The 13248-nt window shown below is 42.2% G+C and overlaps 1 protein-coding gene across 2 annotated transcripts in view; it reads right to left on the bottom strand.

The window, feature by feature from the left end:
• The window catches only part of Dcaf1 (DDB1 and CUL4 associated factor 1), a 71458-nt gene extending 61766 nt beyond the window's left edge, over positions 1-9692 (bottom strand). Inside the window, exons 1-2 of one of the 2 annotated variants that reach the window (XM_026383764.2) lie at positions 9540-9692; positions 1328-1445 (exon numbers count right to left, since the gene is read on the bottom strand). In XM_026383764.2, the coding sequence (XP_026239549.1) occupies positions 1328-1437 (110 nt within the window). In that variant the 5' untranslated portion in view covers positions 1438-1445; positions 9540-9692. The remainder of the gene's footprint in view (positions 1-1327; positions 1446-9539) is intronic. The other variant, XM_026383765.2, reaches the window with a different exon arrangement.
• Positions 9693-13248: the final 3556 nt, after the last annotated feature.

Genomic DNA, 13248 nt, shown 5'->3' on the forward strand with positions numbered 1-13248 from the left:
ATCTATTAGAAAAGGATAAACTAAAAAGACATACTGTCTAATGAGTCAATCAAGACATGGTCAACTCCTAATAAAGTAGTAGTGGCTGTGGAAAAGGAATGAAAAGGAAGAAGCAGAAATTCCTAGGGCTTTGTGACTGAGACTGTGTTGGTAAAGGAATACATTAGAGATGATGGCTCTTGGGATTTTAGTTTATAACCATTTAGTTTAAAACCAAGGTGAGCAGAACAAAAGGACTAAGTTGTGGATAAAGGAATTACAGATGAAGGTGATAAGCTGTTTTGGACATGGTATGTTTTAGATGTCTGTGGAACAGCCAGGTTAATATTTCTTTTTTTTTTTAATATTTATTTTTTAGTTGTAGTTGAACATAATATCTTTATTTTATTTATTTATTTTTATGTGGTGCTGAGGATAGAACCCTGGCCGCGCACATGCTAGGCTAGTGCTCTACCACTAAACCACAACCTCAGCCCAAGGTTAATATTTCTAACCAAGGATATAAGTGCAATCTAACTGTGACATGTCACCCCAATAACCACGAGGGTTGACTTGGCTTATCTGGCTAGCAAGGTAGGTGTGCCTAGATGCACTCGCTACTCTGTGTGCATCTCTCCATAAACTGCACATTTGGTCAAAGAGGATAACATTTCCCAATAGAGGAAAATCATTCTTTAGTCAAGGATATACAAAAGTAGCTGTACTCCCCTGCTAAAACCTCCCCAAAAGCTCTCAAGATATATACACCAAGAAACTTTAAAAATTACCTAAAACTAAAAAGAAAATAAAAAAGTAGAAATAGAAACCTAAAAGTCAACACAGAATAACGGCTGAAATAATGGACAGGGATCAAAGTAGGTAAGAATGGTTAAAAAGGGAGAAGAGAGCCACAAACAAACCTGCAAAGAAGAATGCGGACAGGGCCCTGAAATGAAAGATAAGAAATTCAGAAGCAAAGAGAAGCCAGACATAGTGACACATGCCTATAATGCCAGCAACTTGAGAAGCTGAGGCAGGAGTGTCACAAGTTTGAGGCCAACCTAGGCAGTTAGCAAGACCCTCAGCAACTTAAGACTCCGTCTCAAAAAATTTTTTAAAAAGTCTGGATATGTAGCTCAGAGGTAAAGCCCCCCTAAATTCAATCTCCAGTACCAAAATAAATAATAAAAAGAAAAAAAATGGAATTAAAACTCAGTCAAGGTAAAAATATTCCTATACTTTTCTCTATATTAATTTTTCCTTTTTCTTATAGTGTAGGTTTTTTGTGTGTAAGAAAAAAAAACTAGCATAAGAGTCATGTATGAAAAACCACCTTAATTATTCATACCTGGTAAGGATAGGTACCATGTCCTGCCCACTGCCATGTTCCTTTTCCCACTGCTCCAGCAGGGTAGTGAGCTCGGCTTTTGAGTCCACATGTACCGCTACTGTAGTCATGACTTGGCCTAAGGAAGCCAAAACAACAACAGCAACAACAACAATAAATGAGCACAGGCAAATAAACCAGACATACTTCCCACAAAAGGAAAAGTGAAGGGAAAGGGTAGAAAATGGATGAGCAAGCAAGGGAAATAATTAAAAAGCAAAGGAAATTTAACACATGGACCCTTTCAGATAATTATATGTGGTACAGTGGGATACCCTGAATCCACATTCACCTCCTTCAACCTCAGTTTCCTCGCCTGTCAAATCAAGCAAGAAGCTTGATCAAAATGGTGATTCTTAATCTTTCTAAAAACCCGTTTGAGAATCAATCAAAAGCTACAGTCTCTTCCTCTCTTGAAAAGTACATGTATAGAGACTATGAATGTAGCTCAGTGGTAGAGTGTTTGCCTACTATGCACCAGGCCCTGGGTTCAAAACCTGGCACCAAAAAAATAAAGAATTATATATGTAAATACACACACACACACACACACACATATAAAATATATACAGCCATGCAGTAATCCCAGGTCTAGATCACTGAGGTCCAAATCTTTTGCTCTTGTTAGTCTTCTGGGGGGAAGCTCTATAAAACAAACAGTCCCTGTTAATTCTAAAAAGGCCAAGAAGTGGCAATGATCCACTGATCTACTTTATCACCAATACAAAAGTTGGAAAAGAATGCTATAAATCCATTTGTCCAAAACTGGATAGGGTTGCTCAGATCTGTAGCCCCAGCTATACAAAAGACTAAGGCAGTCTGAGCAACATTAATAAGACCCCATATTAAAAACTAAATAAGGTGGGTGCAGTGGTACACACCTGTAATCCCAGTGACTCGGAGGCTGATGTAGGAAGATCACAAATTCTAGGCCAGCCTGGGCAACTTAGCTAGACCTTGCCTCAAAATAAAAACAAAAAGGGCAGGGTATTGATATAGCTCAATGGTAAAATGTCCCTGGGTTCAATCACCAGTACCACAACTAAAAATAAAATAAATGAGCCTATTTGTCCTTCCGTCTCCTAACCTCCCTTACATCTGATTTCCTGGAAGGAGAAAAAGAGACTGGAAGATAGGTAGAAGTTACTGGACTGAGTGATAAGCCAAAGAATGATGAAGGACAGGGACCTGAATGGGTTTAGGAGGAGTCAAATAAGACACCAAATGGCAAAGGTTTAAAAGGAGTTCCAAAGGAGATAAATGAGACCCAAAATGTTTAGATGGTTCATGGAATCAATTTCTTTGCCAAAGCAGCCTTCCGGATCAAAACATCAGATCCTGCCATGGAAAGTATATATTTTTACCAATCATTCTATAAAAGAAGTTTCACACCAGAATAGGATTACTTACTGATCCAAGGTTGTTAATTCTTCTAAAGATATCTACCATAAGACCAAAAGAAACATGTAAAAGAAAATACCACCAATTCTCTAAAGTACAAATATTTATTTTAGAGGCAATTCCAATAGCCAGTAGCGATTCATGTCACCTGAGCTACCCATTAACTCCAAAGAAAAACATACTAGCAGACTAAATACAGAATAAAACAAAAAAAGAACTTCAACCATATGGTAGGGAACATTATAAAATATTAAGATTACACACAGGGCTGGGAATGTGGCTCAGGCGGTAGCGCGCTTGTCTGGCATGCTTGCGGCCCGGGTTCGATCCTCAGCACCACATACCAACAAAGATGTTGTGTCCGCTGAGAACTAAGAAATAAATATTTAAAATGCTCTCTCTTTCTCTCTCTCTCTCTCCCCTCTCTCTCTCTTTAAAAAAAAAAAAAAAGATTACACACAATGAGGGCTAGGGATATAGTTCTGCTGGTAGAGTACTTGCCTAGCGGGCACAAGACCCTGGATTCAATCCTGAGCACCACCAAAAAAAAGATTACACACAATGACCAACCAGGATTACTCCCAGATTACAAGAGTGATTCAACATAGGAAAACTGATCAATATCATCACCACAATAACAGAATGAAGGTGGAAAAAAAATGATCATCTCACTAATGCACAAAAAAATATCTGACCCTTTTGTGATAATAATAATCATCCAGCCTGGCAACTTAATGAGACTCTATCTCAAAATAAAATTTTTTAAAAAGGCGGGGCTAGAGATACAGCTCAGTGGTAGAAGGCCTTTGGGTTTAATTTCCAATACCACCAAAAAAAAAAAAAAAAAAAAAAAAAGGCTAGGTATGGTGGCACAAACCTGTAATACCAGTAACTCAGGAGGCTAAAAACAAGAGGGTCATAAATTCAAAGCCAGCCTCTTAGTGAGGCCCCAAGCACTTTAGCAGACCCTGTCTCAAAACAAAAAATAAAAAGGGCTGGGGACTTGTTCAGTGATAAAACACCCCTGTGTGTTCAATCCCAGTACCAAAATAATAAAATCAGAAGCAAGACAAGTAAGCTCACTTTTATCCTTTTATTGAACATTTTGATCTCATAAGAACAATGAAGGAAAAAGAAAGCCATCCAAGTTGGAAAGGAAAAAATAAAATGATCTTTATTTGTAGATAACATAATCCTATATACAAAAAATCCTAAAGTATCCACATAAAAACTGTTAGAACTAATAAGCAAATTCAGCAAAGTTGAGGATATAAGAACACCATAGAAAGCTGGGCACAGTGGCACACACCTGTAATCCCAGTGGCTCAGGAAGCTGAAGCAGGAGGATCCCGAGTTCAAAATCAGCCTCAGCAAAAGCAAGGCACTAAGCAACTCAGTAAGACCCTGTCTCTAAATAAAATACAAAATACGGCTGGGGATGTGGTTCAGTGGTCAAATACCCCTGAGTTCAATTCCCAGTACCCAAAAAGAAAAAAGAACACCACAAAAATAAATTGCATTAGCCAGGTGCAGTGGCACAGGCCTGTAAATCCCAGAAACTTAGAAGGCTAAGGCAGAAGTACTCCAAGTTCAAGGGTACTTGGCGAGAACCTGTTTCAAAATAAAAAATAAAAAGGGCTGGGGAGGTGGCTCAGTGGTTAAGTGCCTCTGGGTTCAATCCCTGGTATCAAAAATTAAATAAATAAATAAGCATGGGCAAATGAAGCTGGGGATGCAGTTCAGTGGTATGTGCTTACCATGCAAGAGGCCCTCAATTCAAACCCCAGCACCATAAAAAAAAAAAAAAAAAAATGAAAATACCACTTGACATCTTCTAGAATGGCTATAATCACAACATCAGAAAATATAAACACCAGCAAAAAAGTGAAGAAAGAAGAAGACACATTTCTGACAGGAATACAAAATGGTACCTCAACTATGGAAGTTTGATAGTCCCTGAGAGTTTTTTTTTTTTTTAAACAAACATGGAATTACCTTATAACCCACAATTTCACTACTATATACACAAAAGAATTCAAAACAAATTGTGTGGCAAATGTTCACTGCAGCTTTATTCAAAATAACTAAAGAATGGAAACAACCCAAATGTCCATCATCAGATAAATGAATAAACAAACCGTGGCATATCCATACAATGAATATTTCTTCAGTCACAGAAATGAAATACTGATACATGTTATAGATGTGGATGAACATTGAAAATAACATGTTAAGTGAAAAAAGCATACAAACGGTCACATTTATCATTATGATTGTATTTATATGAAACATCAAGAATGGGTATAAATCAGCTGGGTGCAGAGGCACACCCCTGTAATTCCACCAGGAGACTGAGGCACGAGGATTGTGAGTTCAAAGCCAGCCTCAGCAAAAGTGAAAACCTTTTAACCTGTCTCTAAATAGAATACAAAATACGGCTGGGGATGTGGCTCAGTGCTCAAGTGCCCCTCAATTCAATCCCCGGTACCAAAAAAAAAAAAAAAAAGAATAGGAGTAAATCAACATACTACAGAAAGCTAACTAGTGACTGTCAGAGATAAGAAGAAAAGGAAAAGGGGAATAATAGCTAAATGGGTAAGAATTTTCCTTTCCAAGTGATAAAAACTGGCTTGAAACTAGAAAGAGATAAAGATTGCACTACACCGTCAACATACAAAATGCCACCTAATTGTACACTTTAAAATGATTAGTGGTAAACCACGTGTGGTGATGCATACCTGTAATCCCAGCAACTGGGAGGCTGAGGCAGAAGATCCCAAATTCAAGGCCACCCTCAATAATGTAGCAAGGCCTTGAGCAACTTAGTGAGACCCTGTCTCAAAATAAGAAATAAAAAGGGCTGGGGATGTGGCTCATGGGTAAAGTACCCCAAGGTTCAATTCCAAGTACCAAATAACATATAAAATTAAAATAAAATGGTTAGTGGTTAATTTCATCATGCAAATTTCCAGACATATATATGTTTATTTATTCATTTTTCCATACTGGGGGATTGAACTCAAGGATGGTTTACTGCCACATTACATCCTCAACCCTTTTTACTAAGGCATCCAGGCTGGTCTCAAACTTGCAATCCTCCTGCCTCAACCTCACAAATCACTGGGATTACAGGCATGCACCATCTGGCTTCCAATTTATTTTCAAATGTTTACAAAAAATACATTAACTCCACACATATACAGAATATAACAGATAACCAATTTATTTTATTATTCTTTCAAAATTTCTATTTTAAAAAGCTTGAAAATCTTCCTAATAAAAAGGTGGAGGCAGGCAATGTGGCAGGCCTGTAATCCTAGCTCCCGGGTAAGTGGAGACAGGAGGATAGCAAGTTTGAGGCCAGTCTAGTCTATATAGGGATATCCTGTCACAAAAATAATAACAAATTAAAAGTAAAAGTTGGAGTAGCTAGAGGTATATCCCAGTGAGAGTACACATGAACACAAAACCCTGGGTTCCAACACAAAAGGGGAATTAGAAAAAATTGAGAACCACTTATTTTCCTAATTTAGAGCTACTATCAAAATACATTGCCAAGTAAGAAAGCAAAATGTTTTTGTTTTGTGTATAACATACTACCTACTGTGAATTAAAAAGTGTATCCCTCTGGGAGGGAGGGGAAGAGAGGGGGTTGGGAGTAGGAAAGATGGTGGAATGAGATGAACATCTTAACCCTAAGTACATGTATGAAGACAAAAAAAAAAAAAAAGTGTATTCCCCTAGAACAAAACATCCCTGGAAGAATACACAGGAAATTAATAATATTATATTATGGCAGGTAACTGACTAAGATAGAGAACAGACTTTTCATTATATTTTTTTTTAACCTCACATCTTTTGTGTGTGTGTGTGTGTATGTGTGTGTGTGTGTGTGTGTGTGTGTACACTGGGGATTAAACCCAGAGGCACTTTACCACTGAGCTCCATCCCCAGCCCTTTTATTTTTTAAATAAAAAAGGGTTGGGGCTGGGGATGTGGCTCAAGCGGTAGCACGCTGGCCTGGCATGCGTGCGGCCCGGGTTCCATCCCCAGCACCACATATAAAACAAAGATGTTGTGTCTGCCAATAACTAAAAAATAAATATTAAAAAATTCTCTCTCTCTCTCCCTCTCTCTTTAATAAATAAATAAATAAATAAATAAGGGTCTCACTGAGTTGCTGAGAGCCTCAATAAACTGTAAAGGCTGGCCTTGAATTTGAGATCCTCCTGTCTCTGACTCCCAAGTGGTTGGGATTACAGGCATATGCCACCAAACCTGACTCTCACCTTTAATTTTAAAACCTTTCCTAACTTTCTAATTAAACTCTAGAATGTCTTCTTTTCCAATACACTATTCAGCAAAAACTATCCCAAAGTCTAAAATAAAGTCCATTTTAAAAACTTATTCTGGGACTGGGGCTGTGGCTCAGTGGTAGAGCACTTGCCCAGCATATGTGAGGCACTGGGTTCAATCCTCAGCATCACATAGAAATAAATAAAGGTATTGAGTTCATCTACAATTAAAAATGTATTTTTAAAAAAAACTGATTGTGGGGCTAGGGCTTTAGCTCAATTGGCAGAATGCTTGCCTAGCATGTGTGAGGCACTGGGATCAATTCTTAGTATCACATAAAAAATAAACGAAATTAAGGCACTCTGACCATCAATAAATACAAAAAAAAATTTTTTTAAATGATTCTGAGGCTAGGGATATAGTTCAGTGATAAGAGTGCCGGCCCAACATGCATGAGACCCTGGGTTTGATCCCCAGGGCTGCAAGATGGGGAGGTCTGATCCTGAATCCAAAAAAAAAAAAAACTTTAGGAAGGTTACAATCCTAAAACAAATATCTATAAGCACCCTTCCTTGTTAAAACTGCTGTAACCCAGTGGTAGAGCATGTGCATAGCATGACAGAAGTCATGAGTTCAAAATCCAGTATTTATTTTTTTTTTGGGGGGGTGGGGGTGGACCAGGGGTTTAATCCAGGGGCATTTAACCACTGAGCCACATCCCCAGCCCTTTCTTATATTTTATTTTGAGACAGGATCTCGATAAGTTGCTCAGAGACATTGCTGAGGCTGGCTTTGAACCTGCAATCCTCCTACTTCAGCTTCCCAAACCAATGGAATTACAGGTGTGCACCACTGGGCATGGTTCCAGTACCTTCAAAAAAAAAGAAGAAAAAGAAAAAGCTGGATGTGCATGTCTGTGATACAAGCCACTCCAAAGGCTGAGGCAGGAGGATCATAATTTGGAGGCCAGCCTCAGCATCTTAAGGGAACCCTGTCTCAAAATAAAAAGGGCTAGGAATGTAACTCAATGTTAGAGCACCCAGGTTCAGTTTCCCGTGCGGGGGGGGGGGGGGGGGGGGGGGTAATTGTAGAGGTTCACATAAAAAGTTAATAATCCCTGTGACATAAGAGATCATGTGCAACTTCATCTTATTGTACATGACCATCTCCATTACAAAAAAAAATACAACTGGTAGTAAACCAATTCAAATCACTTCAATTTAATACATGGTTCATTCTCCTCTATTAAATTTAATAACTGCACGCCAGTAGAACAGTAAAACACTGTGCTCAGCAAACGAAGCAAAAGATGCTGAATACGAAAAGATTTCCCTACGTTTCCCAAATTCTGTTACCTTCTTAATATCCAAAAATACACCACCACTCGAAAATGGGTAAGGAATACCCGCCATGATTTAAAACCCTAATCCTTCAGAAAAACACTAAATCAATTCCTAAAGTCTAAATAAAAAGCTTACATAAACCTTAAAGGTAAACTCCAATAAACCGGAAAAAAAAATTCAGGATGACGCTAACCAATGAACCTCACACTCTAAATATTAACAAAGCGTTCCCAACAAGATGCTAGTGTAAACTAATAATTAAAACATGTAGACAAATTAAAAGGCTTCACTGAAAAGTCACAGGTAGTAGGGAAAAAACGAGAGCAACAGGACGTAATTGTTACTTTTTGTAACTCAAAAAGTACAACAAACATTACAAAAACTACTTCTTCAACTATACCACTGCAGTAAGAGGAAGCGAGACAGAAACCGTCTCGGAAGAGAAGTAAAGTTCTCGGACATCACAACTGAAAACAACTACAACCCCTGGAAACAGAATCCCAAGGAAGCTTGGCGGGCAATCCGAGGTTTGCCTCCTAGGCGCAGGACCCGCAAACCTATCTCTACACTCCCGCCTCCGTCACTGGTGGGAGGAGTTACTGAAGAGCTCCACCCCCGCGCCGGGTCCAAGAGTTGGGCGGGTGCAGGGGGAGGTGGCACGAGGCCGAGGGAGGGGAGAGCCCGCCCAGGTGACTGGAGCTGGAGGCGGAGACACAGTCCGGGAAGGGGGCCGCCGTACGGCAAAGAAGATGGAACCCCCCAGACCGTACGGAACGGAGACGCAAGAATTGGCAGAAAAGAGGTGACAAGGGAAATGAAAGGCGCCCCCCGCCTCCAGGTAGGGGCGGGCACACCCCTGCCCCCCACTCCGGGCGGAAGAGTTACTCTCGGGAAGCTTCTTAAGCGACTAGAGAAAGAACTGGAGGCCCCGCCCCCAGGCCAGGAATCCGGAGAAAAAGTCCTGTCAGGCCCCGGGCCCAGCCACTCCGGCGGCGCGGCCCGCCCCCTCCCCGCCGCCGGCCCAAGCAGGTGCCGCCCCTCCCCCAGTCCGGCGCCCACTCTCCGCTCCACCGGCTGCGTGCCGTTTCCTTGTGCCCCTCCCAAAGAGCCATCTCCCTCCTTTCCCCACTCACCTTCCTAGGCGGCTCCGCCGCTTTCCCCCTGACCCCGCCAGCGGACACAGTTCACACACACTGCCTCAGGTCCCGCACTCACTCACCCTCACTCACACACACAGCGCGACCACGGCTCCAGAGCGGCCCACATATTATGCGTCACTCGCGTGCTACGTGCCCCGCGCGCGAGTGCGCGCGCGCCGAGTTGGCGCGAGGATAGCGAGCAGAGGGCGGGAGTAGACGCCTGAAAGAGCGGAGGGTGGGGGTGGAAAAAAAAAGAAAATCGAAGCGCCCCGAGGACGCCTGGGAAATGAAGTTTCGCGTCTAGGGACGCCAGTGCCGATTGGCGCATAAGCTCTTCGTCCCGCGCATTGGCTGCCGGGACATGTAGTTTTCTACATTGAAGCCAAACTGCCCTGTACTCATTGGCTGCTTGGGAAGACGGAAGCGAAAAGGGACTCGATTCTTCTACAACCGGACTGTACTGCTTGATACTTTTTCAGTGTTTTATTTTGCGCTATATGTCAACGGAGAGGTTCTGTATTATTCTCTTATTTCCCATATCATTCCTCGAATATACCAGGAACAAAGAAAATATTTCCCATGAGCATATCAGAAAGTACAGCACTCATACAGAAGTCTTTGGTTTTTTGTCTTTCTGTTCGACATATCCTGTAGGAATCAATTAATATTTATTGCCAGTTACTATATGTGAAGAAGAGAAATGAAAAATCAAAAGCCCATATATGGCTGAGTGTACTGGTATGCACCTAACAGTCGCTCTAGAGGCTGAAGCAGGAGAATCCCAAGTTCCTGTCCAACCTCAGACCCTGTCTCAAAATAAGAAAAAAAGGGCGTTGGGGGGCTGGGGATGTAGCTCAGTGGTAGAGCCCCTGGGCTCAATCCCCAGTATGGCGAGGCAGGGAGAAAGAAAAGAGCTTGTAGCTCAGGGTTAGAGCACCCCTAGGGTTCAATTCTCAAAACCAAAGAAGAAAAATAGATGAAGGCAGGCAGGACTGACCTCAAAGGTCATCTAATTCAATTTCTTCATTTAACAGTTGGGAAAAGTAAGGCTCAGAGAGTAAATGTCTTAACTAATGCAGCCAATGAGCAGCAGAGTCAGAACTGCGTCTTGACTTTGATTCAGAGATCCTTTGTGGGAGCATGAGAGATAAACATTAAGTCCACAATTGTCCAGAATCTCAGTAAGATCCCACAGTTCATCTTAGAGTCTGAGCACGTTTCTGTGCATTCCCATGGTCTGCTGCCATACTCAGATTCCATAGTTAGTAATAAACCTGGATATTGGGTCTCTTGATTCCATTCCCAGATCTCATTTTCCTCTTTCCAGAGAGATCTTCCTTCCTCATTTAAATGTTTAACTTGGAGCAGCAGCTGCTCAAGGCCCAGATTCTAGAATGTGTGCTAGACATGTCACCTTTCTGCAACCCCTTCTGCCACAACACACAGCTCTCCTTCTGTGCTTCTTGAACTTTGCCTATAACAGCAATGGCCACTACCATTTACTTTGACTTTACAGCAAGCTTGCCTCTAAGCCAAGTATTTTAGCCACACTCTTTCACTACCACCCCATAGGGTAGGTATGGTTAACAGGATTTACAGATGAAAAATCTGAATCCAGACAGTTGAATCAGTGTCCAGAGGCTGGGCTCAACCTGCTTATGCCTTTTCTCCAATACTCCAGACAAATTTCCTACCATGCCTCCTTGGGCCATGAACCCAATGATGCATAGAAATGCAGTTCTCAAACTTAGATGTCCTCCCTCTGTCTGTGGTCTAGCCATCCCATGGTGACTGCCTGAAGTTCTCAAAGAACCTCTGTAGGATCCCAAAGTGCAACTCACCAGAGCTCCTGGCACTGCTTCAGCTTGTCACCAGATGGCACTGCTCTCCTATAGAAACCCAGCCTGGGGTCCTGGGTTGGTGAAGAGAGCCAGGGGCATCAAGGAGGGAATTTGAAGAAGTCAGGACCTAGGAGGCTGGGAAAGTAAAAGTAGGAGACATACAGGGCCTGTCCAGCAGCAGCTCCCTCAAGAATCTCACACTTTAACTATTGCAGCCCTCTATCCCTGTCAGCCCCTGCCCAAACACACAGCTGCACACTTGCAGGCATCCCCAGAACCATATCCTGAGAAGGGAAAGGGGCAGCACCCAGGCTTTCCTAGGTGCACACACACTCCAAGAGTGCTCAATGGCACATTTCAAAAGAATAAGTATTACTCACACATGCCAGATTAACAGACATGTACACTTGTGTGTTAGGTACCAGTCCTTACAGCAAATACTTTCAAACCTATGCATATATAAACACAAAGCTACAGATAATCCAGGTTCACACCAAGCTTGGTTCTGGCACATTCAGTTGTAAATCATCAGAATGAGATTTCTTGGCCTCTTTGACATAATATCTCTGGACTCTGTCCTGCCTTGCTCCCTTCTGTCCCTCCCTCCTTATGGTATATGCCTGATAAAGAAACTCCCATCTGAAAAGGGGAGGAGTCATGCTCACAGGGCTCCCTAGCAGCAGAAAAAGGGTAATCAAGGCCCAGACCTAGCCCCAGGACCAGGGCTACAATCTTAGATATGATCTACTTGTCCCTATCCCAAGCTGTCCATTCCCTGGGTTGGAAAATCCATAATACCAGGTCCTCTGGACTTCAAGCTACACCTCCCTTCTCACTCTCTTCCCCTCCCCACCTTTCTATGACTGATTATTTCCTGGTGCCTCTTTCTAGGCTCACCTGACCCTAGTGCCACCCCAACAACTCCATGCTTTCTCCTACATTTCCCAAGAATTGGGAGGTGAGGCCATTGTCCCACAATCACTTGTGCTCTTCTGTTAACTGGACAAGATACTGCAAGTGTCCAGATGTGTTATTGGAACCACTAAGAATAGAATCAGGGCTACCAGGTTTAGAGTCTTCATCCCAGACAGAAAGTCTGAACCATTCACCAGGTACCCTCTCCTGCCTGAGGGGCCTCATCAGTTCTCCAGAAAAATTAGTAGAGGTAACACTATCCCCTTCTCCAAGAGATATGGAAAGTGACAACTCCTATCAATTACATCCATGTTTACCACACTCAGATTACAGAGAAAGCAGATGAGGCTCCAAAAAGACAACAGCGTAAGCAGGGCACAGTAGTGCTCCCCTGTAATCCCAAAGGCTCAGGAGGATTGCAAGTTCAAGGCTAGCCTTAGCAACTTATCGAGGCCCTAAGCAACTCAGGGAGACCCTGAATCAAAATAAAAATCAAAAGGCCTGAGGATGTTGGTCGTGGTAAAACACCCCTGGGTTCAATCTCATATACCAACAAAGAAAAAAAGGAAAAAGAAAAGACAACAGTTTAAGCCCCCACCTCATCCAGTTGATGCAGCAGCTATAGTCTCCAGAAGTCAGCCTCCACCTCCTGCTCTCATAAAGGGGCCAGAAATTCAAGTGAGAAATGAGGCAGTGGCCTCAATTTCTCATCTCTACCCAGTTTCCATGTACCAGGTTCCCAGCCAGAGAGAGAAGCCATGTAATATTTAGTACACTTAATTATTATCTGAAATTAAATTTTATCTGAATCTATATTTTATCTGTCAACCCTACCTCAGAGCCACTGCTTAGCCACAGACCCCAAGGACTCCCCTCCTGTGGCCCCCAGGGCCTCACTTTAATCATCTGCAAAATGGTAAGAAGCAAATCAGAACAGCTGCTCCCCA

This window comes from Urocitellus parryii, chromosome 2, assembly GCF_045843805.1.
Source record: "Urocitellus parryii isolate mUroPar1 chromosome 2, mUroPar1.hap1, whole genome shotgun sequence".
Lineage (NCBI taxonomy): Eukaryota > Metazoa > Chordata > Mammalia > Rodentia > Sciuridae > Urocitellus > Urocitellus parryii.